Below are 27,151 nucleotides of genomic sequence, written 5' to 3' on the forward strand. Positions count from 1 at the left end.
TAACAATTTGCTTTTCTTTTTCATAATCTTCATTCACTTTTGCTTATGGAAAAAACTTGTTTTGATATATTTGTTTGGTAGAGTTATTAATTGATTTGACCAATTAAAATATGGATAAATTTATTAGTTTTTAAATTCAAGTTAATTGTTATAAAAATATTTAATTAAAAAGTCAAATATTAATGAAAAACTACGTATAGTAATTTATAATTTTGGTTTAAAAACAAATTTTCAACTGGCTTAATTTTAAAGCGTTAATGAAATTATATGGTATAAAATAACACTTGTTTTATTGCTAGTATGAAATGAGTTTAGCTCAAATGAGATAATTTTTTTTCAAATGAGATAATTGAAACAAATTAATACTAATGACTTTTTATGGAAATTTATGAAAAAAAAATTGACTATGGAATAAAATTTTCTTACAAAAACGCTCGTAAAGAATAATTTAGCCTTTTTTATCGCCTAAACTTTAGACTTTAGTATCTTCACTTTCTTAAATACTTCAATTTATTTTATTTTCTAAATATTTTTATTTTAAAATGTTTTTCTTATTATTTTTTGTAATTAAGTCAAGATCATGTATTCATGTTATTGCATGTCTAAGCGCATTGAATTTAATATTATATCAAAATCAAATGCATTATTTTATTGCAGAAGAAAATCAAATTATTTGAAAAAAAACATACTGAGATTGAGCACATAGTAATTTTTTTTTATCGAAATAAGGCCGAAAAATCTCTTATATTTAAGGAGAATTAATTCTCTCAGTAATATTTAAATACAAGTACAATTAATAATATAGGAACGAATATTAATACATTAGTAAAATCAAAAGTGACACACATTTACAACATACTTACAAATTACTAGTGACTACACAACAATTTTGATTAAATAGTATTCTAATTTAATAATAATAATAATAATAATAATAATAATAATAATAATAATAATATATTAAATTATTAATAAGTGATAATATTAAAATGGACTGTCATCAAACCACACCTCATGAGCGCCTGCAACGGGCAATGCGACTACAACCACGATGATAGGGGTTGGCGGAAGCGCCAGGGCGACAATTATAATAGGAAGCGCCACGTCGAGAGCAAGGAACATAGTTCCTCCTAAGTGCACCATAGCTTATATACCTTCTTGAAGCTAACATACGCCTGTATGACTCCGAGTCAACTTGAAATTCATCTTCAAAACATTCACCAATAATCTCATCATCTTGGCAGTTGATCATTGAGGAATCTGATGAAACCATCCATTGGTCAAGATCATATCCTCCTATAGATGAATCAACGGTTGAGATTAATAACATCAAGGCAATAATTAAGATGATTATGAATTTGAAATTTGATAATAAAAATGGGAATTTAAATGCCATCATAAAATAAATTATGATGATTTCACTAGATTGAAATTTGAATGTGTTTGGCCTATGTTTTGGTGTTATTCATATTGTTATTAAATGTGGTTCACACAATTATATGTAAAGAAAGTGAACCTAGGCTTATTCTTGAAGCCAAGGATTACTACTCATTTTGAATACTCTATTTATCTTATTTTTATTTTAGTATGTTCTTTTTATTTTATTTTAAGTTTTTTTTCATACATGCTCTTATTTTATCTTATTTTTTATTTTATCTGCCTAATTTTAATATACTCATCACTTTTTTTAATACTTGCGATGTTGTGTGTTGTGGCAGTATCATGAGAGAGTAATATACTTTTTTCGTTCCATTATACTTGTTACATTTGACTTTTTACGCAATTCAATGTGTTATTTTGATTATTTATATAATATATATTAAACTATACTCATCTAAAAATTATAAGAATTTAATTTTATGAAAGTATGCGATTAGACGATTCGAATAAGATTCAACTTGATTATATTTTTTCTTACACATTAGCCGCAATTTATAAAATAAGGTCGAATGATGAATGGTACTCCCTCTGTTCCTATTTGTTCTTCCTATTTGGGTATTTCACAAAGATTAAGAAAAAGAGAATCTTTGGTAGTAGTGGGTATTATTTTAATTATATAATAGTGGGAAGTAATGATTGTATTGGAAGTATGAGGTTGTAGTGGGTATTATTTTAATTAAATAGTAGTGTGAAGTAATGATTGTATTGGAAGTATGAGAGAGAAAATAATTATAAATAAAAGAAAATGGGTACATTAAAAAAAGGGGGGATTTTAAGGGGTAAAAGTGAGATAAAAACCTTCTAAAAATAGAAAGTATTCTAAAGTGAAAGAACTTTTAAAACTACCCGTTATAAAAATGTGGAAGATCAAAAAGGAACGGAGGGAGTATAAATTATAGGGACAAAAACACTAGGGCTCAAATTTAGTTTGACTTTAAAAAGGGAAGTGGAGTATATCACATGGGTAACGCGGTATTGACAAATGCAGGTGAATTAGTTTAGGTTGGTGTGGCTTATGATTTATACATGCTTCAACTATCATTTCTTGCCATACATTTTCTCACTTTTCTATCCAATCACTTTATTTGCTCTTCATGCTTAGCTGTATTTTATGGTGGTCTATTTCTAATTAAATTTGTTAAAGAACTTAATATTTACTAAAAAATATTTTTATTAAAAATTAAAACAAAGCTTGGTGTTGAGATATTTACATATATGAGTTTCTCTTTAATTCTATTTAAAAAGACAATAATAGTATACAATCACGAAGATTTATCTCAAATCCCTTGGGTATGAACATCATATGCCAAAAAGAAAACACTAGTACTCCCTCCGTTTCTTTTTGTTTTTCCACCTTACTAAAACGGGTAGTTTCATAAGTTTTTCCACTTTAGAATACTTTTCATTTTTGGAAAGTTTTTTCCCATTTGTACCCCTCAAATACCCTCTTTGACCCTAAATAAATCTGTTTTAACCCTTTGGATTCTTTTACTCCCCTTGGGAGCAGCGTGTGTCATTTAATTTACTGAATATTCTGCTTCCTCTCCCAAAAGAAGTCGTTGATTTCTCTCTCTTATTTGAGTTTCTTCCATGGCTTTCTTAGCTTTTATCCCCTGTTCATTCCTCATTTTTACTCCATTTTTACTACATTAAAATGTAGATCGGAATTTTGTCTTCATTTTTATGTTCGTTTTGTGAATTTTGGTTGAGTTTGATTTTTTCAAGCCCTCTGTTTTGCTTTCTTCTTCGACTTCCATTGTTACTGTTTGAAGCTTTTGTTTGTCCATGAAAACCGTCGAATCTAAGAGTGATTCGACCATACCATCATACCTTTGTGACGGTTTGTGTGACCGTGGAGAATTTTGTTCTTGTTCCATTAATGGGAGGTCACACTCTTATTCAAATGAAATTCTTAAATGGACTAAAAAAGATCTTGAGGCATATCAAAAGGCCATGGAGGATGATGCTATATCTAGGTTTCGTGATTCCACCCCTTCTCCTAATGTTGAAGAAGAATTACCACAAAGTATTCTTGAGTATTATTTGGAGTCTCCATCTCATGTTAATCCTTCAACTCCATCTAAGATTCATGAAGACCAAGTTAATTTGGTTGTCCCTGACACTTCTGAGGAAGTTATTGCTTCAAGGGGTAAAAAAAACCCTAAAAAACGCACGTGAATTATGTAAGGTTTTCTTGAATTTCCTTTTGATTGTACACTCATGATAAGTGCTGGTGATGTTTGCTGTTGGATTTGTTTGATTTTGTGATGTTTGATGTTGGATTTGTTCTGAACCTTTTTGATTTCGTCTTATTTTTTTTGGAAGTCTGTTCTTGAAATTTTTTTTAAACCCCTGTGATGTGTTTATGCAATTACTTGACTTAAAATCTGAAAAATTATCTATAATTACTTGGTTGAGTAGCAATTGTGTACAATCGACACATCATATGATATTTTTTTTCATGTACCGTAATTTGCGTCATTTCTTGTTCAAATTTTAAAAAGCTGAGAGGTTCAAAGACCTCAATGATGAATCAGGGGGCAAAAAAACTAAAATGATAATTATATAATGATGTAAATACATATGCATGACCTTAAATTTCCATTTTGATGTTGATTTCATAATTAGTTGCTCCTAAGTTTTATAGAAACAATTTTGATGATGATAAAAAATAAACTGAGGGGCTGTAATTTATAATCATCTTTGAGATTCTTCCACTGCTTCATCATATGCTTCAAGTATTTGTTGATTATGTTGTGCAGCATCTTCATTTTCTGTTTGTGTGCCTTGCTGATTTGTGCTTGGGTTAAGGAAACGTACACATTCCCTAACCAATTGTGATGGTACTCGCACTTGTATTCGTAACCTTCCATTGTCTTCTTGAACTTTCTTCCCTAGGTGTGGCTGAACATAGTCATTAGACCCTTTAACCTTTAGGATTTCATTTAAGTGGTGTTGTAATGAAATCCAAACATTGGTTAAAGTCTTTGGATGTAACTCTTCGAATGCATCTTCCACTGCTTTTATTAACTCATTCATGTTCTTTGGCATTTTCTTATGCATAAGTGATTGTATGCTCCTAAAAAAACCCAAATCTAGAATATTACAATCGGGACTATTTGGTGGTTGTTGAGTTAGAATGAATCTAAAGCCCCCTTGCCTGTTGTTTTGTTGCCAAATTGGATCATCATTTGTTATGTGAACCCTTGCATTATCTTGTTGGATGAAATTATCGATGGACCATCACTTGGGCATTTTCTAAGAATTGCTGGAATTAATTGTTCTATGAGCATGCTCCTATAAACTTCCTGAGTAACCGACTCAGTTGGTTTAATTTCTATAGACCCCTTTGGACGGTTAATTGAATTTCTTTGTGCTGCAACTCTACTTACGAAAGGGAAATTTCCGATTTTCCCATCAAATGTGCATTGGCCATATTGATTCCATCTAGGCCTTGCAACCGCCCCTAAAAACATGGCTTTTGGAATGAATTTTGATGACTTTGCCGCCCTATATGGAATTTTTTCTTTGTGTGCTAGATAAACTCTTTGTGTCTTCTTGGTTAAGTAAAACCATTTTTCATCAATATGTATGAAGTCATACATACCTTTATACATTGGATGATGATGAATTGTATCTTCTTGAATGAGACTTAAAATCCACTCAACCCTTCTTGCCTTGTTTGCATCCGTTAAAGAAGGGTCTAATGGATTTGAATGTGCCTTAATCTCCCCCCTTCGTATCAATCGCCAAACCGTTGTTGGTGCCAAGTCTAAACATGTTGCAACATCTCTTATGCATGTACGTTCACCCATTGGTTTTGATTCAAGTACGTTTGGTGGCACTTGAACTCTTTTTCTTCCACAATTCTTGTACTTTGAATCGACAACATAAGGCTTGTTTTCTTCTTTGGTTTCAATTGCACGTTTCCATAAGTTTCGAATTGATCTTGGTGTGTAACCGTATTTGTTTGCTATTCGTACGAATGTACCATGTGGGAGTGAGTCACTTACTTTAAGTGACAACATTTCATGTAAAATGAGATGCCTCAACTCGTTTGTAAGCCTTGATTTACGTTGATCTTGCTGTTCTATTTGTTGTGCATCAATTTCTTGTGGTTCCTCCTCATAATTGGAGCTAGACTGTGAATCGTATGCATTTGATCCAAAATACCAAGCCCCCTGTAGCTCATCGTCATTATTTGAAGCCATTACAAGGTTAATGATGCAAATGAGGTTGCTGGACAGTTGTTTTTGGTACTGTGAGGCTGCTGTTTGGGTTAATATCGTGGCTGGACAGTGTTATTTTGGTTCTTTGAAGCTGCTGTTCTGTTACTGTTTTGAATTTGATACTTGAAGCCTTAAATCAGCAGCTTAAATAAGATGATTAGGAATTTGTAAGGTAATTTTTTTGGAGATTGTACTTGTAATTATTCATTTTAGTAATCCATGTATTTCTAATTTGGCCAATGCAAGGCCAAATTTTGCTGTTTTGGATGGCTGTTATTATGTACTTGGTCCATGTAATTGTAATTATTCCCTCCTTTTTTTTAGAACCAAAAATGTAAACTTTCCCAATTCGGAAAGTGGTCACTTTCCCTCCATGTAATTTCTCTCTCTATAATAAAATCAGATTTTTTTTTGATTATTTAATTATATCTACAATTATTTGCTCTCTCATTATTCCAATACAATCATTACTTCCCACTATTATATGATTAAAATAATACCCACTACCACCAAAGATTCTCTTTTTCTTAATCTTTGTGAAATACCCAAATAGGAAGATCAAATAGGAACGGAGGGAGTAATATTAACACATAATCACCAGCGGCTTATTGACGGTAATGAGTCAAACTCAAATTGAATTACACACTTTGACTTTTTTTTAACTTTAAGACTACCACACTTAGTTAGAAATACTCACCAGAAGTGCATAAACAATTATAATTTGTCTTACATTCTTCCAATTTTAATTTCGATGGACTGAATAGATTTTTCACCATAGAATAAACTTTGGTGCAACAAGCTTTGGAATTTAGAGTATAGAAGAAAGGTCTACAAAGGTGTTAATCTATTTTTAAGACCAAAAAAAAATAGATACAAGGGGAGCAAAAATTAACATCTAGCTATAACGAGTAAAACATAGATTTGTCGATTTGATGCAAAATCTGTCTAAACAGGACAAAAGTAGCATCGAGTATCACCATAAACTCATAGGGGTAAATCTAATGTCATACAAAATACAATCTCTAATTTTCGTCAAACTTGCACAACCTCCACAAGAAAGGAAGGAACACGTAGTGTATAACATGTTATATACAAAATCATCAAAATTAGAGTCTCCACTCCCTTCTTTTTCATCAAAATTTTTTTTTTTGCCTTTTGGCGTTTTTAATTACCAAATAGTGAAGATGCTTAAGCGAGAACCTCCATATGAGCTATTAGTGCCAAATGCACAAAGCTACCTTCAACCGTTGTAGTTCCAAAAACAATAGGGACATTGGCCTCATGTCTATCTCAAGTATCATGGTGTCAAATTAAAATGTGTTTCGAGCAATGAATGGACTTCTGCAAGAGAAGAGGCCTTAAAATTTGGTTTGTGATCAACTTACGCAATCTCAAGAGAGTCGTACCTCTTAGTTTCATCAAGTAAGCATGTGTGTGCACCTGCTCTTTTCCCACATGCTACCTGATATGAAAAGAGAATAATAGGAATATGACTCACATTCACACAGGGGTAAAAGGTTTATTTTGTTCACCAGATTTTATGCATATCAAGTCTTTCTGTTTGTTAAAACAGCGCTTGTCGTTTGGATTTATCAATGTAACCTTCAAGTCAATGTTCGATTCTAAAAGGCATATATATTTGACATTGAACAATGCAACATAATGGTTTTAGCATAGGAGTAAGGGAAAAACGTGTAAAATTTTCTTAGCATAGGAGCTATAAGGGCCAACCAAGTCATCTTTTCAATCAAGAATTGAGTCTTATCTCAATTGGAGCAAGTACCACATTTTCCAGAGGTTTTAAGTCAGATGGGGTATGATTACCTAATTCCCACCCGTCCTACTACCATAGATGATGATACGTTGCACACTCCTTCTACTAGAGGTTCTGGTCACAGAGGTAGTTCTTCACGAGGTTCTTCTAGAGGATCTAGATGTTCATCTACCCGAGATCGATCTACGGGATCTCCATCATCATCTATGGATGATATGTCGCCATTTGTTCCCTTAGGGCATGTGTTCCCTCCTCCAAATCCATCGCCTCCTCACCCGATCTTGACATATCAGCATGCTAGCAGCGACAAGCACCTGCACTTGATGTCATCATAGAAGCTGACGAGTCCGCATGGACCTCTTTCACCGATGCACGCAACAAATGGGGTCGGGGAGTATAAATTACTTGACTTGGGATGACCATTGTACATATTGAATTTATGTATCATTTTGGATGGTCGTTTTATAGTATACTTCATATGCGTTATTTTCATAGTTAATGTTTATATTCTTCTTTTTTTTTCATTTGAAACAATGGTGGATGAGGTGAATTGAGTATTAGAGTTGGTTGTTGGTTGATTTGTTATAGAATACGAAGTACTGTTAAATTATTTTAATGTAGGTTGTGAGGAGTTTAATGCACAATTGCTTGTTTTAAACAAAAAAATCATGCAGCTAATACGCCATCTAAGGTGACGGTTTATGTTTTACAAAAACAAAATCTTAGGCAAAAACGCCATCTTAGGTGGTGGTTTACTATTTACAAAAAGTAAAAAAAAAATTGTAAAACGCTACTTCAGATGATGTTTTTATATATGTGGAACTGCTTTCTCAGAAAGCGATTTTGATTGACTGACATAAAAAAATTGGTTGCCCTACGTAGATGGTACCATGGGAATTAACTTTTCCATGGACGTAAAATGGGTAACACTTTTTAATTAACAATATATAGGGAAAAAATTCAATATTATTCACTATTTGTAAAGTTTTTAATTTAAATTTTTTGGGAAATTTCACGTGGTGATTTTGAATTTTTGACTTTTACACAAATGTTTTTTAAATTCGCATGGTGCCCTTGAGCTTCCAACTTTTCTATTTGTTAGTCAAAATATTAAGTTTTTGGTTAAATTAAGTATCTATTTCAGTTGAATTTCGAAATATGTGGTCAATTAGAGTGATCACGACATTTGTTTTTTGAAAAAAAATGTGATTACGTTGGATAAAAATAGCGCAAAGTTAACAAAAAAATATGGAAAAAATACTTAGAATAATCCAACCTTTTCATTATTTTCCTACAATAATCCTACCTATTGATTAACCATGAATAATCCCAACTTTAGTAGGAATTTGCCTAGAGTAAACTTGGGTAACACAATGACCTACTATAGTAGATAATTCACCAAAATAGTAAACTAAAAATTAATTTAAAATTTAAGAAAAATTTTTAAAATTTACATAAAAAATTCTGAATAATAAAAAAATCATAAAATTTTTTAAAACATTTTTCTAAAATTTTTGTCGACATTTTATTTTAATTGATCTTTCTTTTTAAACAAATAAAACTTGTTGTATCAAATCATCCGGTTACCGAGTTTACTCTAAGAAAAAACCCTTAAAGTTGATATTATTTATGGTTAATCAATAGGTGAGATTATTATAGAAAAATTTGAATTATTCTAGGTAATTTTTCCAAAAAAATATTCCTTTTTGCCTATCACTTGAAAAAACAGAAAATTCGGAATTAGTACGCCAAATTTCAAAAAAAATTTTAAAAGTTCCATAACCTAAGGCCCAAAGAGGACCAAACCCAGCAAAGAAGCCGCCACATCATTTTCTTGACGTACAGACTTCCTTAGCCCAGCACCAGCAGCCCCTTCAACCTCCACGTCCAAGGGACGCGACCACCGGAGAAACATTCACAAGAACTCCGCCGCTCACTTCCGGGGCCGAGAACAACCTCACGGCGGCCACCTCGTCTATCATCCATCCGGCGTCTACTTAATAAGTACTATTGATCATTGCATTGGTTCCACCTCTAAAATTGTACGAGGTAGCAAACTCATTTCCATGGGGAAGCAAAGCAGACAAAAGATTATTACGGAAGAGCTTGATAACCTTCCTTGGAATTCTTCTCTCCCTAATGAAGATCCTTTTGCTATCCTTTCTGGCTCCGACAACCTTCAAGGAGGTTTAGTTCTTACTCCCAATTTAATTACTTACTACTCCTATTACTATTTATTGATTAAACTTGGTGTTGGGTATGTATTTGTACTGTTAAAACTTTCTATTATAAAGTTTTTATTGTTACTTTTGTTGGGTAATAGTTAATATTGCAAGAAACTTACTCACATTTCTTGTATTTTAGGTTTTGGCTTTTGAATTTATTCTCTAATTTTGTTGCTTTAGGTTTGGTTACTATTTTGAATTGAAAGTTTGAAATTGTAAATGGTGTTTAGGTTTTTTGTCGCTGGAAGAGATTGATGAATCAGAGTATAATTTGACAATGCCGGGTTCTGAAAAGGATAATTTGAAGGAAAAGTCAGGGGCACCTCAGAAAACAAAGAAAAGGAAACGAGTGAATAGTGTTGGTGTTGAAGAGGATGGTGCTAAAATTGAGGCTAGAAATGAGATGGAAGAAGGTAATGTGGAGCATAAGAAAAAGAAGAAGAAGAAAAAGAAGAAGAAAGTAGTGAAAACTGTAAAGACACAAGGTGAGTTTCGAGTTCCGACATGCTATATCAAAGTTTTGACATTTCACAAAGTACCTTTAGATGATTTTAGTAATCTAAATTTTAGGATTTTAGTCTACTTGAAGGAAACTTATGAAAATGTAGCTAGAGTATTTTGTTGCTGGTTTTTATTTGATCTACTTTGTGTTTTAAAGATTTTTTTATTAGAATTGATGGAACAATTAATCACTTTTTAATAGTTATTGAAATTAAACAAATACACAAATACAATTTTGTAATACATGTAGTTTAATTTTTCTAGAGTTTTTATTGGTTTTAGAATTCTAAAATATATATTTCTATATAAGGTTGTTCTGTTTCACTTGACAACATTGCAAGCCATGTGAGCTATTGGCACCTTAGTTATGATACATAAAGATGTAATATGTCTTAAAATGAGCAGATCTCTTAACTTTGGCATTGTCCGTCTATGATAAAAAGCTAATGGAGTACTGTCTTTTGATTTTTGATTATGACAGTCATTCGAAATGGTTCTAACTTAAGGCCTGTGGAGATTATCTATATTTCATTTTATCACAATTCAGCTGTTCATTTAGCTCATCACTTTTAGTCTTGCTTTTCACCATTTATTATTTTTTTTACCATTCCGGCAGATGCGTTCACTTTAGTTCATTTACCTCTTTTGTGGACTTTTCTTCATTGTTAGTAGGATCAACGGTTAATTTGAATCTTTCTTATTGTGGACTTAGAGTATATATGTAGCTACCCAGTCTTTGGAAAATAGAATATAAAAATTTTATAATGTAATTGATTTATTGTTTATCTATTTTAGATCCTTTTTAAGATGTGTTATCCATTTTTCCTTACTCAAACTTCCTTCATTTATCTCAATTTATCTAAAGCAATTAGTATATTATAAATAGCGACCCTTGAGATTATCTTACTTTTACTTATTTTGGACCAAATATGCCTAAAACAAATGAGCGAGGCAAGGAAAACAAGAACTTTAGTTCATTTTGAATTCTCTTACGTTTTCCTAGCTTGACGACAACGCTATTTTTGGAAAAGGTTAATTGCAAGCTTGTTTATGTTGCTTTCTTCAAAAGATTATTGAACTTATAGCGAAATATCCTTAGATAGTAAGACAGAGTGCAATGTGGATGTGACGAAGTAGAATTTATCAAATCTGTAGAACTTCATGAGCTGTAATGAGTTATGGAAGAGTCATCTCAGTGCTGGGAAACTAAGATAGTAAGATGTCTTATAGTTCATCTGTGTCATATGACGAGAGTTGAGAAATGAGTCATTTCTTGCTCATCTCCATCAGAATAAAAAGAAAAAATGCTAGAGATCTTTTTCTAATGACCTCTTTTGTTCGTAGATATTGAAAACAATATTGAAAATGATGAAGAATTGATGGATGACGATGAATTTAATGCATGGCATGAACTGAGGCTTCATCCACTCCTTATGAATGCAATATACAAGTTAGGATTTAAGCAGCCAACACCCATCCAAAAGGCTTGTATCCCTGCTGCTGTTCATCAGGGAAAGGTTTGTGATGTGTGTCTTTTGTATATTTATAAAACCTGTTTGTTACTTGTGAGGTCCTAAAGAATTGCTGCGAATTCTGATTGTGCATTGTAGGACGTCATTGGTGCTGCAGAGACTGGTTCTGGTAAAACACTGGCTTTTGGCTTGCCAATCTTGCAACGACTTCTTGATGAGCAAGAAAAGGTAGAAAGATTGATGCTGGTAGATTCAGATGCTGCTGAGCATATTGCACCTAGAGGCTTGCTACGGGCTTTGATAATTACCCCTACAAGGGAACTTGCCATTCAGGTACGTAATTAATACTTCTATTAGATTATTGCCATCATTCTTTTGTCATTTCTTGAATTCTCCTTCTGTCTACATGCTTTTGGACTATCAGAGGTAGTTTGATCAAAGATATTGAGATCCTTAATTTGGAGGAGTCGGATGTAGCATTTTAATATAGTCCATTATAATCTAAAACCAAAGAGTTATAAATATTTGGCTCTATCGAAATAAGCGATTAAAATTAAAAGCTGAATTCACGCCTTTTCTTATTTGTTTGTATAATTTGGTGATGAAATCTTGTTGATGTAATAACATCATCAACACAATTAGTCATGGTCCCGTCATTTTCTAAGTCACGGAATTCCTTCTGTCTAAGTATGAAGACCCTGATAGTTTGACTGCCTCACTTATTAGTTGTTTTGTGAATAGATCTTTATTTATGGGTCTAGAGCATACTGTCCTCTACTCCCTCTGTCCTCTTTGATTTGCATCAAAGAGAAAGAGGGTAGTTTTTAAAAATGTGGTAATAAATGAAGAGAGAATGAGTTGTGTGGATGAAATTAAAAGAGTTAAAATGTATGGATGAGATTAAAAGAAAATGGTGGGCCATCACCCAAAAAGGGAAATGATGCAAATTAAGTGACCAAAATGGAAAATGCTGCAAATTCAATGGGACGAAGGGAGTATATATTATGGGTACACTTCTGTTAGAAGTTTGCTATTAAAAAACGGAGGATAGTTTTAAAGATGTGGGCATTGTGAGTCATGATGTTACACTTTCCTATTTGAATGTTCCTCATAGTGTTAAAGCCTCACGTTGATGGAGACGGTTCCTAAAATGGCTTTTGGTGTAGTTTTGACATTAGAGTTGGATAACCGGTGATTTTTCAACTTTTTTAGTTTCCTCTACCATCATGTCTTTTCAAGTAATGAATCTGCACTAGTTAAACTTGTACATTATGAAGAATAAAGCCAATGTATTTGTAAGTTGTAACTCACTAAAAAACTTATTTAACAACGTCTTTTGGAAGGTGTATATTCTCCCAGAGAAACAATCAAATAATACATGCATTCTTTTCTTGGCTTGTGAAGCTCTCTTTTAAAAAATTACTACTTTATTTAGATTTTTGTGACTGGCATTTTCAGGTTACTGATCATCTTAAAGCAGCAGCAAGATCTACCAAATTCCGGGTGGTTTCTATAGTTGGAGGCATGTCCACTGAAAAGCAAGAGAGGCTTTTAAAAGCAAGGCCTGAAATTATTGTTGGAACACCTGGGAGGCTGTGGGAGCTTATGTCAGGAGGAGAAAAGCACCTTGTTGAGGTATCTATAAATGTGTAAACCTTAGTGTTTTTATCTGCATCCGATGGAACTTAAACTGCTGTATATTAAGTATAATGGAACTTAAACTTAAACTTAGTGTTTTTACCAAGTTCTCATGGAAAATGTTTTTTCATGATTGGCTATTGAAATATTTGAAATGCACTATCTGCTACTAAAGGTTAATTGGAAACAACTTTTTTTTTAGTGTTTTCAATAACAAGGGTGAGGTTGTGTATATCCGACCCTCCAAACCCCACCCTAGTTGGGAGCCACTTTATGGCATTTGGGTAATATAATTTATGTATGTACTTTTTGGGGAGAAACAAGATAATAGCAGAAAACATAAACATGTTAACCAGAATTTTAACTATGAAGATTTACTAGAATGTCAAAATAAAGATCATCGTTGCAGGTCGTTTTTTTCTGTTCTCCCAATAGAAGTCAAATGACTGAAGTTGTATAACCTTGATCTCTATCATCTTTGGGAATTTATCTTAATTTGTTTTCTTGGTTTGACATTTTTGGTTTGCTTGCTTTTAGTACATATGCTTGTTATATTGGTCATGTATTTAATTTTGGTGTTGTCTGTTTGCAAACACATTGCCCTACTTATATAGCTTATTATACCCCAAGTCTTATGATCCAACTTTGTTGAGATGATTTGAAAAATTAAACTCAATTGGGGCAAGGAAGTAGACCCTCTGAATTATGATTGCCAGAGCAAAGAACATTGATGAGTTGTGTTGATTGTAAAAGTCATTTGATATGTAACAAACCTTTGATGTTTGAAAAAAGTTTGATGGAGACTAAGATTTTACGTCAAGAGATGGTAAAGAGGTTTCTGTGTAAAGTTGAACTATGTGTGGATAATATTTTGATGTGGTAATTAGACTAGAAGAGTACTAAAAGTTACTTCTTCCTTCACTAAATGCTTTTCCCATTGGGGTTGGCATGAATATTAAGAATAACTCTTAATTGTAGATTAGGAATAGTGGAAAGAAGTAACTGAAAGTGTTCATATGGAAAGACAAAAAGGGTTGATGTGATATAGAGATATTAGTGGCTTTAAACTCAACTCAAAACAATATGTGGAGTACTTTTTGGACCACCTTAATAGGAAGCGTGAAAGACATTAATGGGAGGTTTTGTAGAGAAAGACAATTTGGATAGTGGAAGGTGGGAGAACATTTGGTAGGATGAAAGCATTTTTCATTTACTGATACTAATTTACCCTCATTTGAATTTTTTTTTTTTGGTGAAGAGTAGAAAAGGGAACTTGATGAAGGGCATGATGATAGTGCAAGTTCCGAGTGCCGAGTATAAAGTCCCAACCCCATGTTCTATCTCCCTAAGGACATGAAAATAGTGTGACTTGGACAAGGTGAGACATCAAGTCTCGTTCTCATTCTCTTACATCAAATATGGTAGTTTCAAATCCCTCCTTTTAAGCCCTTTAACATGAACAACCACAAAGGGTTAGAGAAAGCTTAGCCTTTCAAGTGTGAGAGAGACCTGGAGGGATCATACAATGAGTGAGCCAAGGTGCCGGGAGGTTGCGTGCTCTTTTAGCTATAGACAAGGTACACATTTAGTTTTAGTTGTAAAATTTCTGCTAATTATTACCCCTAGAATTAAGTTGATTGTCTTCCGTTTCGCTAGAGCTACCAAACACTCATAGAGGAGGAGGTTTTTGCAAACAGAGGAAACTGGGGCTTCTTTACCCGACTTCTGTTCAATTTCAGTAAGTTCATATTTGAGAATAGTTATGGCCCTTCTTTATCTTTTTGTCTCAACTTTCTTTCTATCATGCATCTACCGTAAAAGCAGCAATGGTTCCTGGCCTTGCACTTTCCTCGAGGCTGCTTTTGGCCTCTTACAGAGTTACATCTGCCCAGGGTAGTACGCTGCGCCCAGCAGTCATGAAGTATTTTTTACTTTATATCATGCATCTACCATAAAAGATGCAAAGGTTTTGGACCTTTAACTTACCTCAGGGCTGCTTTGTTCCCCAGGGTAGTTCGCTGTACCCAGCAGTCACGAATTATGTTTTTGCTTGCCTCTCGTGGTTCCATGCCGCTTTTGTAATCAAGGGAGTATTCTGCTTTGTTAAAGCCTTCCTATAAAAACAAACTAAATGAAACAATTAGTGTAAAGTCAACAAAAAGATCTTTTGAGAGTGAAAAATGTTTTCTGTGTATACTAGGGTAACTAGATGGAAATTATTGGTCTTTTTACTGTGGAATTGTGGAAATAGCTGACTAGTGTGTATACTTCATACCAGGGTAACTTGATAAAACTCTTGTCCTAAATTGTACTGTTAGAATTCAGAAACACATAAATTGATGAGAAAATAGGAATGGTCGCATCGTTAAGGATCATAAAAGATATTTATAGAGTTCTTTCCATGGTAGTGTGAGGTGGCATCTCTAATCTGCACCACCTGTTTTTATACCTTCTCTTTGATCATTAAGAATGTTGGCTGGTGATCATAGAGCTCCTATTCGTGGTCATTTCTCGCTTATGTTCAGTACTAAAGGCTTTGGCATTGTTGTTATTGTAATTCGTGTCGATACTAAAGGTTCAACGTGATTTTCTCTTGCAATGATACGATATCCATTTTCTGTTGGGAATCTAAATAGATTTTTTTCCTGTTTGTGCAGTTACATTCATTATCTTTCTTTGTGCTGGATGAGGCGGATCGAATGATTGAGAATGGACATTTTCATGAGTTACAGTCCATAATTGATTTGCTTCCTGCAGCTACTGGAGCTATTGAAAAGCATTCTGAGGATACTCAGAATTGTGAAACTGTCTCTAGCTTTCAGAGGAAAAAACGTCAAACCTTTGTATTTTCTGCAACAATCGCGTTATCTCGCGACTTTCGCAAAAAACTTAAGCGCGGGACTCTCAAAATGAAACAGTCAGCAGCGGATGGGCTATCATCTTTAGAAGTATTATCTGAAAGAGCAGGAATGAGACCTGATGCGGCAATTGTGGATTTGACCAATGAATCAATAATGGCCAGGAATCTTGTGGAGTCATTTCTCGAGTATGTTTTCTTTCTATTGTGCTTGAGTAAATATTAAATACGAATTGACAGATATGTCCATTTTTGCACTAGTCTATTTCATATGCATGAAGATCGTTTCATATATCTACTTCCATGCCCAATTAGTATTTTTAAAGAAATTTTACACCGGAATTTCCATTATACTAGTACATTTTAGCTGCAATGACTAATGAGTTATTCTATATAGGAAAAGAAAACTAAAACATCAGTAAAATTCAATATCAATCTGTAAAATTCAGTCTTAATGATTTTTCAATCAATAAAAACCTGTTTTCAACCTGTAGAAGTAGATTTAAATTAACCAGGTGAAGAGAAACTGGACTAAATTGTATTTTGTGAACATATCAACAAATTACACATGAAAAGGCTATTATTACGGACTTCAATGCTTTGTGTGCTGTAACTCTTTGGACACTTGGACTACTACATCGCTAATTGTGGTTTCTCAAGTGGTATTGTATGAATATTGTACAAGATAGAGTTTCCCATATGGTTGTCATCTGAAGAAACTCGAATTTATGTCATGTAAACACTTACATTACTTGTGGATGTTTTGGTTTCTCACCTTTATCACTGAGCCTACCAAAATGAGGAGCTACTAGTGTGCTAAAATTTCCCAGGGTGTGGTCTAATGAAGGATTAACTTATGATCTTAAATTTAGTATATCAAGTTATATAAAGGATTTAAATTTTTATAAATTTGGATACCCAATAGATACAGATATTTCAACTTATAGAAATCTTTATACAACCCAAAATTAGTTTTGAGGCTTCTGCATACTGCGTCCATTTACTTTTGGTTGGATGGATGTTCAATAGCTCTAGACTTCCTTGAGTATAAATTCTCACTTTGCAGAAGAATTAATGTGTGAATCTGTACTTTGTTTTCTTATGTGAGCACCTGATTTTCCCAAACTTTTTGCATTGGTTTTTCAAACATGGAATCCTGCTTGTGAATTCATTGTAATATTTATATCAAGCATTTTTCTTGCTCCATGTTTTGAGATGATGCGAATAAGGTTTTTAATTTCAGGTGTAGCGAAGAAGACAAGGACGCCTACTTGTATTACATCTTGTGTGTTCATGGACAAGGTCAATCTATTGTTTTCTGCTCGTCAATCACTGCATTACGCCATATTACCGCTCTTCTGCGGACGCTTCAGATTAGTGTCTCTGTCCTTCATGGAGAAATGCAGCAGCGAGCTCGTTTAAAGGTCGGTCTCATATTCTTAATTACATGGCTGCTACTATTTTGTTACTTGGGGATTGAGTTTCTAATTCATGAGGCTTGATGTCTCAGTGATTCCCTTTCTATCCTTTTACCTCTTTTAGGTTCCAGGTTTGTGTGTTACTTGGATTTTTTTCCTTTTAGTAACCTCAGTTTTTAACTTGTTATCTGTCTTGCCTCCTGATAAGTTTTAGTTTACATTTTTTTCATGATATGGGTTAATGCTCCTCAAATAATAAGGCAAGCAACAATAAGTATATTGATGTGTGAAGCTCCTTATTAATTATCACCCTGTTTGGCTATTTGATATTTGATAATACGTTGTGGGAGCTGATAAATTATTATCTTAACTGATTTAGCCGACTGATTCTAATTATTGATATTTTGACTCAATCAGCATATAGAAAAAGTGGTGTTGCACAACCCTTTAGATTATGGAATAGTTAACTAAAAAAGTCGTTTCAATCCTTCGTTGTGATACACACCCTAAAGTTGGTCTTCCAAATCATCAAATGCTTTCAGTTATTCAGTAAGCCTTTTCACTGTCTTTCATTTGCCAAAAATGAGCTACACAGCTACACTCCTAATGTTGCTATTGATTGAAATTATTCGAGTTTGATAGTGATCAGAGCGTATTATAATTTTGCAGTGTTGTGGTAGACTATTTTACATTGTATTCTTGAGAGATATGTCCTGTGTACTTGCAGTTCAGATTGATCACTTTTTCCTACATACCCTTCTTCACACAGCACCACCCAGGTTAATGTGGTCTGACTCCGCAGCAACTAAACGGACACATATTTATCTGACATGTATTATGTGAATACGCCTATGGTGTTATGGATGGCATGGGTCCAGACTCCACAGAGATGATGAATGAGGAAGTTTCAGAAGTAGACTGTAGGATTTGGAGTTTGCCAATGTTTGTGCTTTCACGGTTGCACCGCTGACTTGTTTTTGCCCACTTTGAAGGCATCAAACAAATAGTGTACATTGTATTTGCTACTGAGCTCTTTAATCGTAAACTGATAGCTTATTCTTGAGTTAATACGTATATTTGTCGCATTTGGAGTTTTACACATTGCTGATGCTTTTTAGCTGTAATGGAATTGTTATATCAAAATAGTCTCTTGATTTCTTTTGTATTAGGCACTCGATCGTTTCCGCGAGAATAAGAATGGAATACTTGTAGCTAGTGATGGTGCTGCTAGAGGACTGGACATACCAGGAGTTCGTACTGTCATCCACTATCAACTTCCGCATTCAGCAGAGGTAAATCAAATATTGTTCTCTTGCTTTGCTCATAAACCTTTTTCTTATATGAACTTTGTATACCAAAATCAGGTCATTTACCCTCTCAGGTTTATGTACATAGAAGTGGACGAACTGCAAGAGCGTCTACTGATGGGTGCAGTGTTTTATTAGTCTCAGCAAATGAGAGATCAAAATTTGCCTCATTGTGCAAGTCTTTTGGCAAGGTCTGGCTCTTTAAGCCTTTCTTCTCATGCTGCTTGTCATTTTGTCATTTGATCTTTATACTGGACCATGCTGTACTAAACATTTGACTCAGTTTTCTAAAAATTGTATGCCTCATTGTTGCTTGTTTTGTGGCTCAATATATAACTCTTATTCTTTGACATTTATTTCTGTTTCCAATAGTGGATTTTGAGAAGTACAACTTGATCTCTTTCTGCATTGAAGTTTAAGGTGAAGAGGAAGTAAATTTTTATAGCGTTTCTCACATAATGTTAGGGAAATGTTGCTTTCAGATTTTTGTCACTTGGTTTGGTGTTAGAATGTTCAATATGAATTCTAAGCTCGGTATATTCAGCTTTGGTTCAATTATGGGCAGTATATGTCGTATAATTTTATTTGTATCATTTTGTTGTTATCCTATTGGTGCTAGATTGGTCCACTTGGAAGCATTTGCACAAGGGTTTGTATGTTGCTCAGTGCATTTACTTGGCATGCAAGGATACCTTTTACAATTTTTTTTCAGTAATTTTTCTTTCTTGATTTGTACATCTCTGTATGCCTTGAATTTTTTTGATACAATTTTTATCCTAAAAGATTGGAGTTGGCTGCATGAACCAATGTATAAGTACCAATGGTCGTCCATTCATTTAATATTTTTACCGTTCTAATCTACAAGTCTAAAATATTTAAACCCCATTTCAATCCTGTCATCAAGGTCATTTTCGGTTTTTCTCGCCCTCTTTTGAAGTCTATTGAATTCCAACTTTCTATCTTCCGTACCAGTTCATTAATATCTTGTCTTTGTACATGCTCAAACCATCTTAGATGATTCTCTTTCATCATTTCCTCAATATTTGCAACTCCTAAACCCTTTTTATACTTCATTTCAAATTCTATCCCTCAAGATAATGCCCACTTTGTCGAACCATTTGCTAATCCACTACTCCCATCTTCCTACTATGATCCTTTTTAATTGCTTTACATTTCCAATCCATATATTGGCGCTGGTCTAATGATCTTTCGATAAAATTTTCCCTTTGAGTTTAGGGGCACACCTCTATCACATAATATTCAAGTAGTTGCTCTCTATCTTTGTCACCCATACTTCATTCTATGAGTCACATCTTGAATTTCCCACTATTCTAAAATATGAACTCAAGGTATTGAAGCAGCCATTTAGAGTAATTTCTTTCTCTTCTAGCTTTATAGTGTCTCTTGTTCTCATTTGTGCTAAATTTATAGGTTATGTACTCCATAATCCATTGTACTCCAGCTTAATGTAAACCCTTGTTACTCCAGCTTTTTTCTCCTTCATTCTAACTTAGTATTTACCCTTTTCTAGTCTGTTCTACCAAAACAATGTTGTCAATAAACAACATGAACTAAGGCACGTATCCTTGTATCGATCGAGTTATTTCATCAAGGACCACTTCAAAAAGATAGGGACTAAGGGCTGAACCTAAATGAAGACCAGTTGTTAAATGCTGAATTGAATTGTTGTCAATATAATGTGAGTTTCATTCTGTAACATTGCACTATGATGTTTTCATGTGACATTTTGGTGGCGTTTATTTGCTTGGAGGTGATTTCACCACATACGTTTAGCCATGGTTTCACCACATGACAACTTGCAAATGTTAAGGTTGAATAGGACAAATAGGAAAACAAAAATGTTTAACAGAATACTATATCAATTCAGTGAATGAAACTTTATGGGACTAGTATGTGTGGACTCTACGTCTGTATCTTGTTGTAGCTGAGCCCAAATTTTGTATGACTAGATCCCCCAATATCTCACATTGGTTGTAGACCTCTTCAAAGGTATTGAACTAAAGAATATAGCTTGAGAAGAGTTGAATATACAAATAGATGAAAATACAGGATTTAATTGTAACTTACCAAACAAATTTGTGCGAGACTTATGGGCTAGACTTTAAATTTGGACGTGCATTATGGATTGCTCGGAAAAAATAGATGAATTTCTTGATACCTTCTATCCTGGTCTAGGACTATAGGGTGTAAGGGAGACCTTAAGTCTTTATGGAGGTGTGGAAGTTTTGCAATCTCATGGTCGTTTGGGTAGAAACAAACAGTAGGACTTTTTGTGATTGATTTCTACTGTTGGATATCATTTGGATCAAGGCGAAATTCATAGCCACTTTATGGGTTAAGGCTAATGGTCTTTTTGAACATTATTTACGCATAAGTGATTGGAATGTCTTGTAGTGGCTTTTTTTGTTTTTTTTTGGGATCCTTCATCCCTATTGTTGTGCCTTTTTTTTTGCTCTATTAATATAAATTTTCTTATCAAAAAAGGTTGCAACTTACAAGCCTAATTTGTGCCATGAATGAAATGTGTATCAAACTAGTGCATAGATAAAGTATAGTTGGCTTTCCATCTTTGAGTGATCCATATAGCAAATTTCTGAATTGTTACTTATATTTAGTTGTTTTTTATGAGTGGTGATACATGAATTTCTTTCATAAGATGGGTCATATTTACATCAGTTTGCTAATTCATTTATTTCGTAATTGCAGGATACTCTTCAGCGATTTCCTATTGAAAGCTCATACATGCCAGAGGTTCAAAAGCGATTATCTCTTGCACGTCAAATAGATAAGATTTCTAGGAGAGATTCAAAGGTAAAATGATTTGTTGCTTTTTAGTGTTATATGCTCACTTACGATTGTTTTTTTCGGATGATCAATTGTTTTGAAAATAAAATTAATTCGTAGACAAAGGTTTTACGACGTATATATCGGAATCAACAATAAGCAAGTACTTCTACTTAATGGTTAAGATCTAATATGATTGTAAATTAATAAAACCATGATTGTTGTAGAATTGATTTTTTTCCAAACCCTCTCCCACACCGTATAGAATAAAGAATAAAGATAAAATAGAATCAACGATATATGATTTTCATATGAAATAATGATCCGATACAATTATTTGTAGATCTTCCTTGACACCGTCAATAAATTTAGTTTTATGATAAAATAAAAATCATAGTCCCAAACTCTCATAAGGAGAAATAAAAATTCAATAAATTGATAGAAATAGCCCAATAAATGGGTATAATAACACTCTTATAGAGAGTAAAATTTTATTCTAAAGATAAAAAAATTAAACTAGAAAAAAGAAATCAGGATGCTTACTATTAACCTGGTGGGTGGTAGCCCCAAAATTAACAAATGAAATTAGGGTTTAAGAGATGGATGGGAAAGAGGGGAGAGATAAGAGATGGATGGGTAAACAAAGAGGATGATATGTAATATATTTGCATTTCATAGTCGTCTGAATTCATCAAATGAGGCCGCGTCTATTCTCTTAATCTACTTATCGTTTTGTAATTTTAATGATAAATTTTTGTTGAACAACAAAATTAGATTTTTTAATGTGCAAGATTCTGTTTTCAATAGGTTATGTCTTTTGTTTGGTGAACGGATGTTTCATTTTTGTGAGTTCTTACATATGCAATAAATTTGTTTGAAGACGAGATTGTAGTGGCTTGGATGTCAAGGAGTTTCCTGTAAGTAGGTGTTTGAAGGGCCTAGTTTTGATTTTTCAAAGGAATGGAGGTATGACTCACAAGACTAAGGTTGAGTATCTCAAATGGAGCATATGGTGATTACTAGCCTGACACTCTTATGTAATTTGAGTGTTTGGTCTTTCAGAAGGATTGTATATGGAAGATAGATGCACAACAAAGTATTGGAACTTTTCCTGAGATGGAAATTGAAATAAAGTATTTAGCAGAAGGTTGTATTTGTGGAAATTGAGGATAACGGAGGATTGGCATGTGCAATGCCAACCCAAAGATGCAGTTGTAAGGAAATGGAGGATTGGGAATGGGAGAATTTCAAAAGGAGTTGAGTAAACAACAAATGCGTTAAAGATGGGCTTGCTTGTTTGAGTAAGTTGATCTTTTGTGACTACATGCTACATTACTCGGAGATGGGCACTTTTAATTGACATGTGTACATGTCCAAGTTTTAGAGTCGACTTACTTATATTAGACACGTGTACATGTCTAAGTGTTAGGCTCAGTTATTTTACGGATAAAATTCCATACTCTTGGTGTAAAATAAAATGTCCAAGTGTCCTACCAATGTCCGATGTATGAATGTCGAGGAACTGAAATGGGTACTTGAGCTAATATAAGGAGTCCAAGTAACATAAACTGCATAAAAAAGATTCATGACACTGGAGAGTAGTTTGGGGTGGGAGGTTTATGTATGTGACTATGTGAGAACCATCATGTTGATTCAATATCATTTATTTAGGACTCTAATTATAATGTTACTTCTGTGTTGAAGCTATGTTTCCTCTTTTTTGCTTATTAGTTTCTGTTTGTGTTTTTGATTTGAAGATTATAATTGCTGTTTTGACAATGCTTCTGCTTTATCATCAGATATACTCTCTAATCTCTTGTGTCATACCTAAATACCAATGCACGTGAGTGTTGAACAAAATCCTAGTATATACTATACAGTTCCTCAAGTACCATAGGGTCTATTAGTTTAGTCTTTCACATATTTGAAACCTCATTTTCCGATAATATCTATTGTAGGAAAAGGTAAAAGAGAGCTGGATCAAACGCAATGCTGAGGCAATAGGGCTCGATGTGGAGGATAATGACAGTGAAGAAGAAAGAGTTGGTAAATGCAGACAGCAAAAAGCTACGACCATGCAGTTGAAGAAACTTCAGCAGGTAATACTGGTTACTATTATTTATTATTAAAAATGTGGTAGTTTAAAAGGAGTATTGGTGTGAGCCTCAATACTGTGAGATTACAGTGAATGTTCATGCTTCACAATATGAATGCTCTTTGTAATTGCAGGAGCTCAATACGTTGCTTTCACGTCCACTGCAGCCGAAGTCCTTTTCACATCGCTTCTTGGCAGGGGTAATAATCTATGATGTTATATTTAGTGTCTTTTGGACATTTCTCTTCTTGATCTTATTATTTTGCTTCCGATGGGAATACTTTTGAATATCACTGTTCATGGACCAATCCTGCATGCTATTCTCGCTTTTTTTTCTTAGCAATTCTGCTCTTTAAGTAATGGTTTGTATCGTTAGCTGATTGTCACAAATGTTTATAATACTTTTACCTTGCATGGTTTACAATATCAAGCACCTCTATGTTCAAGTTAATTGTCCAAGGAAAAACAGTAAAGTCTATGTAATAGCGTGAGGTCAGTACCTATATGCTGCGGCAGTGAAATCAATTAGTTTTAGTGCATGGTCCACTTCTTGCTTAATATAAGTAGTACACTTTTTCTTACTAACATTTAGAGTGGAAGCTGTGTTATATCTGTGAGTTTGAGCATACTTGGTGCTCGCTTGTTCGCAACACAAACAGAAATAGAAGGGGGGGGGAGCTGACTTTTATAGGTGCGTCAGGTTTGTGTCGAGCAATAATATGAAGGATGTGTGCTGCGTTAAAACTAGAACCTGGTAAATTGAACTCTCACTGATTCGAGTGCTAATTACAATTATATATGTTTCCAATCATCAAGGTCTATCAGAGAGGCTTAGGCCTTGCTCCCTTCACTTTAAAAGTGATAGTCTGTACAAATGAGGAATCAGTATACGTTTAGCTCATTATATGTAAATTTAATTTTGAGCAAAAATAAGTTCAACTCGGTCGAACAAAAAATGTGATGATAATGAAGCCTTGGTCGGTTAAATTTCACTTGGCAAACTTTGTTATGGGTCACCATGCAGATTTTACAAGCCCTTGTTTAAAAGACGTTGGAAGCATTGCACCATATGAAGGACTTATGAATGATTTATATTAAGGGGTTAAGTATTAAAAGTCAGATAAGGCTGTTTTTTAGGTACTTTTTTGTTCAAATATGTATTTGCTATTTTCCAGGCTGGTGTTTCCCCACTGCTGCAGAATCAACTTGAAGAGCTAGCTAAGCAGAAACATAACGAAGGCCTTGGGCTGAGCAAAAAGAACCTGGTTGTTATTGGCCAAGATTGTGTAGAGCCACTTCAGGCACTTCGTAGGGCTGGTCCGGAGGTAATTCATCAGTTTTAAATGTCAGAATCGTAAACATCTTGCATTTGCATGACCATTGGATATCATGTTTCTTTCGACTATTTACAAGTACTATTTGGGGGAGAGAGGGGTGAGTGAAGGGCAATATATCGACCGATTTACCCTATCGCAACTGCATTGTAAAGGTTTTTAAGGTTATTGCGACTACGTTCTAGGATGCGATGCATCAAAACCATCCTAATAAACGACATGAATGATTTTGCGCCCAACCGCGACGATATCTGTAATTTTGCTGCACGGTGGGGGTAATATATGGCAAATATGCTACTTAAACATCTCTCACGTCAAACTCTCCTTGTGTAGGCGCACATGAACTTCAAAGAGCTTGCGGAGAAGCAACGAGACATGGATAAGTTGAGGAGAAAAAGAAAAGAAGCTAAAAAACGTATACTCTCAATTCTCCTCTGTCTTAACGATGCTTTCATCACTCTTTATAGTTACCTCATCGTCAATGCTTGTTGAATGAAATCGGAAATGTAAATTATGTTGCTCTGCTTTACACTCGCAGGCCAGAAGGAACAAAAGAGAAACGAGAAGAGAAAGAAAAAAGAAGCCAACCAATAGTTGAGAAAATCGGGAAGCAATTGACAATAGCAAATTTTTCGACAGCTACTAGTGAATGATCAAACAATTGGCAATTTTGACATCAAGGTTCTCTTGTGCACTTAGATTGGTAGAGGGCAAGAGGCTATAGCAAGTTACATCTTTTTCCCTAATGTGTATAAAAATAGATAGAGGTCGAGATCATAGAACGAAAAGTCGCAACTAGGGGCGAAACTATGTTCGACCATGGTTCTTGGTGCATACCCTAAATGAGTGAAAATTTGTATCAATGGAGTATCTGATTTATAAATTATTATGACTTTATTTTCTGAGTTTTAATTAGTGTTATTAAAGATGAAAATTTTCATATTTGATTGATGTTATTCATGATTGTGTTAATAATCATTATTAATTTTATATATTTGATAATATAATTAAAAAAATGAAAAATTTTTAAAAAATGGACCAAGATAAACAATAAATATAAATCAAATACTATTAAATATGAAAAAATTGTTAAAAAAAAATCAGAATATATAGATTAGAGTGTATGTGTGGTAAAGTTATTAAATTTATTTGGGTATTTGAGATGTTTATTACATAAAATAAAATACATCAGGTACTTAAATGTAAGTTAATTTACTCTAGATTAGATTGGAAGTATAATAATGTCCTTAAATCATATTGGCTATTAAAATGGAAATATTTTAAATGGAAAAATCTTAGTAAAATTTTCATATGAAAAATACGAGAAGAATAAAAGAGAACAGAAGGAGTTATTAAATTGTCTTACTTTTTAAAAAAAAATTTATTTACAAACTTATACTCTCTATCTATCTTCAGCACTTATTTTTATCATTTATTCCCTCTGGTTTTGTATGTTTTTCTTATTCACTTTTTTCGCAGATCCTAATGCAAGCTTAAAAATCAAATAATTTTTATCGTGAGTTTCTAAAAATTTTAAATAGTTGATATTTACAAAGTATATATTGAGATGAATCTGATAAGATCCCACATAAATATGTTTTTTCTTATAAATCAAAATTTGACACTAAAATTTATAAATTTTATTTGAGACAAACATATGAAAACAGAAAAAAATACTTATTTCTTTTGTTTTATTATCTAATTTAATTTTCCTTTCAACTAAAATTCATCTATTTTACAACTTGTACACCATAAGAGGGACAATTATGTTATCAAGGAAGTCAAACGGGTTTAAAGTTGTTATGTAATTGCTAATTTTTATCTCTAATATAGATGTCGCATGACTCTTTATTATTATAAGTATTATTAAAAAAAAACACAAATTCTTGTGATAGATGTTCTCTTTGAGAAACTAACTCTAATTGGGCCAACCCGTTATATAATTTTTAAAATATTGTAAGTATACATTAAGAATAATGTAAGTAGACATTAAGAATAATGTAAGTAGACATTTAAGATATTGAAAATAGACATTAAAGATATATAAGTAAGATAA

The 27,151-nt window shown here is 33.5% G+C and overlaps 3 protein-coding genes across 3 annotated transcripts; 1 reads left to right on the forward strand and 2 right to left on the reverse strand.

The window, feature by feature from the left end:
• Positions 1-714: 714 nt before the first annotated feature.
• LOC130817942 (rapid alkalinization factor-like) lies at positions 715-1,632 on the reverse strand. Its single transcript, XM_057683933.1, has one exon. It carries the CDS (start codon positions 1,397-1,399, stop codon positions 1,013-1,015), a length of 387 nt encoding a protein of 128 aa, XP_057539916.1. The 5' UTR covers positions 1,400-1,632; the 3' UTR covers positions 715-1,012.
• Positions 1,633-4,137: 2,505 nt separating this feature from the next.
• Positions 4,138-5,651, reverse strand: LOC130810579 (uncharacterized). The gene is made up of 2 exons (XM_057676694.1): positions 4,645-5,651; positions 4,138-4,519 (listed from the first exon to the last, which is right to left on the reverse strand). Exons 1-2 carry the CDS (start codon positions 5,649-5,651, stop codon positions 4,138-4,140), a joined length of 1,389 nt encoding a protein of 462 aa, XP_057532677.1.
• A 3,541-nt stretch (positions 5,652-9,192) lies between these two features.
• Positions 9,193-26,046, forward strand: LOC130817953 (DEAD-box ATP-dependent RNA helicase 13). The gene is made up of 15 exons (XM_057683944.1): positions 9,193-9,630; positions 9,899-10,153; positions 11,514-11,686; positions 11,780-11,974; positions 13,100-13,276; positions 15,937-16,325; positions 17,380-17,560; positions 18,724-18,846; positions 18,936-19,052; positions 21,589-21,693; positions 23,625-23,765; positions 23,896-23,961; positions 24,937-25,086; positions 25,429-25,510; positions 25,634-26,046. The coding sequence occupies exons 1-15, from the start codon at positions 9,510-9,512 to the stop codon at positions 25,687-25,689; spliced, it is 2,331 nt and encodes a 776-aa protein (XP_057539927.1). The 5' UTR covers positions 9,193-9,509; the 3' UTR covers positions 25,690-26,046.
• Positions 26,047-27,151: the final 1,105 nt, after the last annotated feature.

This window comes from Amaranthus tricolor, chromosome 1 (assembly GCF_026212465.1).
Source record: "Amaranthus tricolor cultivar Red isolate AtriRed21 chromosome 1, ASM2621246v1, whole genome shotgun sequence".
Taxonomy (NCBI): domain Eukaryota; kingdom Viridiplantae; phylum Streptophyta; class Magnoliopsida; order Caryophyllales; family Amaranthaceae; genus Amaranthus; species Amaranthus tricolor.

Coding starts and splice junctions, on each gene's coding strand:
- LOC130817942 (XM_057683933.1), bottom strand. CDS start 1,399: ATGATGGCATTTAAATTCCCATTTTTATTATCAAATTTCAAATTCATA.
- LOC130810579 (XM_057676694.1), bottom strand. CDS start 5,651: ATGGCTTCAAATAATGACGATGAGCTACAGGGGGCTTGGTATTTTGGA. Junction 4,520..4,644: donor TCCAACAAGATAATGCAAGG/GTTCACATAACA, acceptor GGGTTTTTTTAG/GAGCATACAATCACTTATGC.
- LOC130817953 (XM_057683944.1), top strand. CDS start 9,510: ATGGGGAAGCAAAGCAGACAAAAGATTATTACGGAAGAGCTTGATAAC. Junction 17,561..18,723: donor AGCAGCGAGCTCGTTTAAAG/GTCGGTCTCATA, acceptor CTTTTGTATTAG/GCACTCGATCGTTTCCGCGA. Junction 23,962..24,936: donor CACATCGCTTCTTGGCAGGG/GTAATAATCTAT, acceptor GCTATTTTCCAG/GCTGGTGTTTCCCCACTGCT.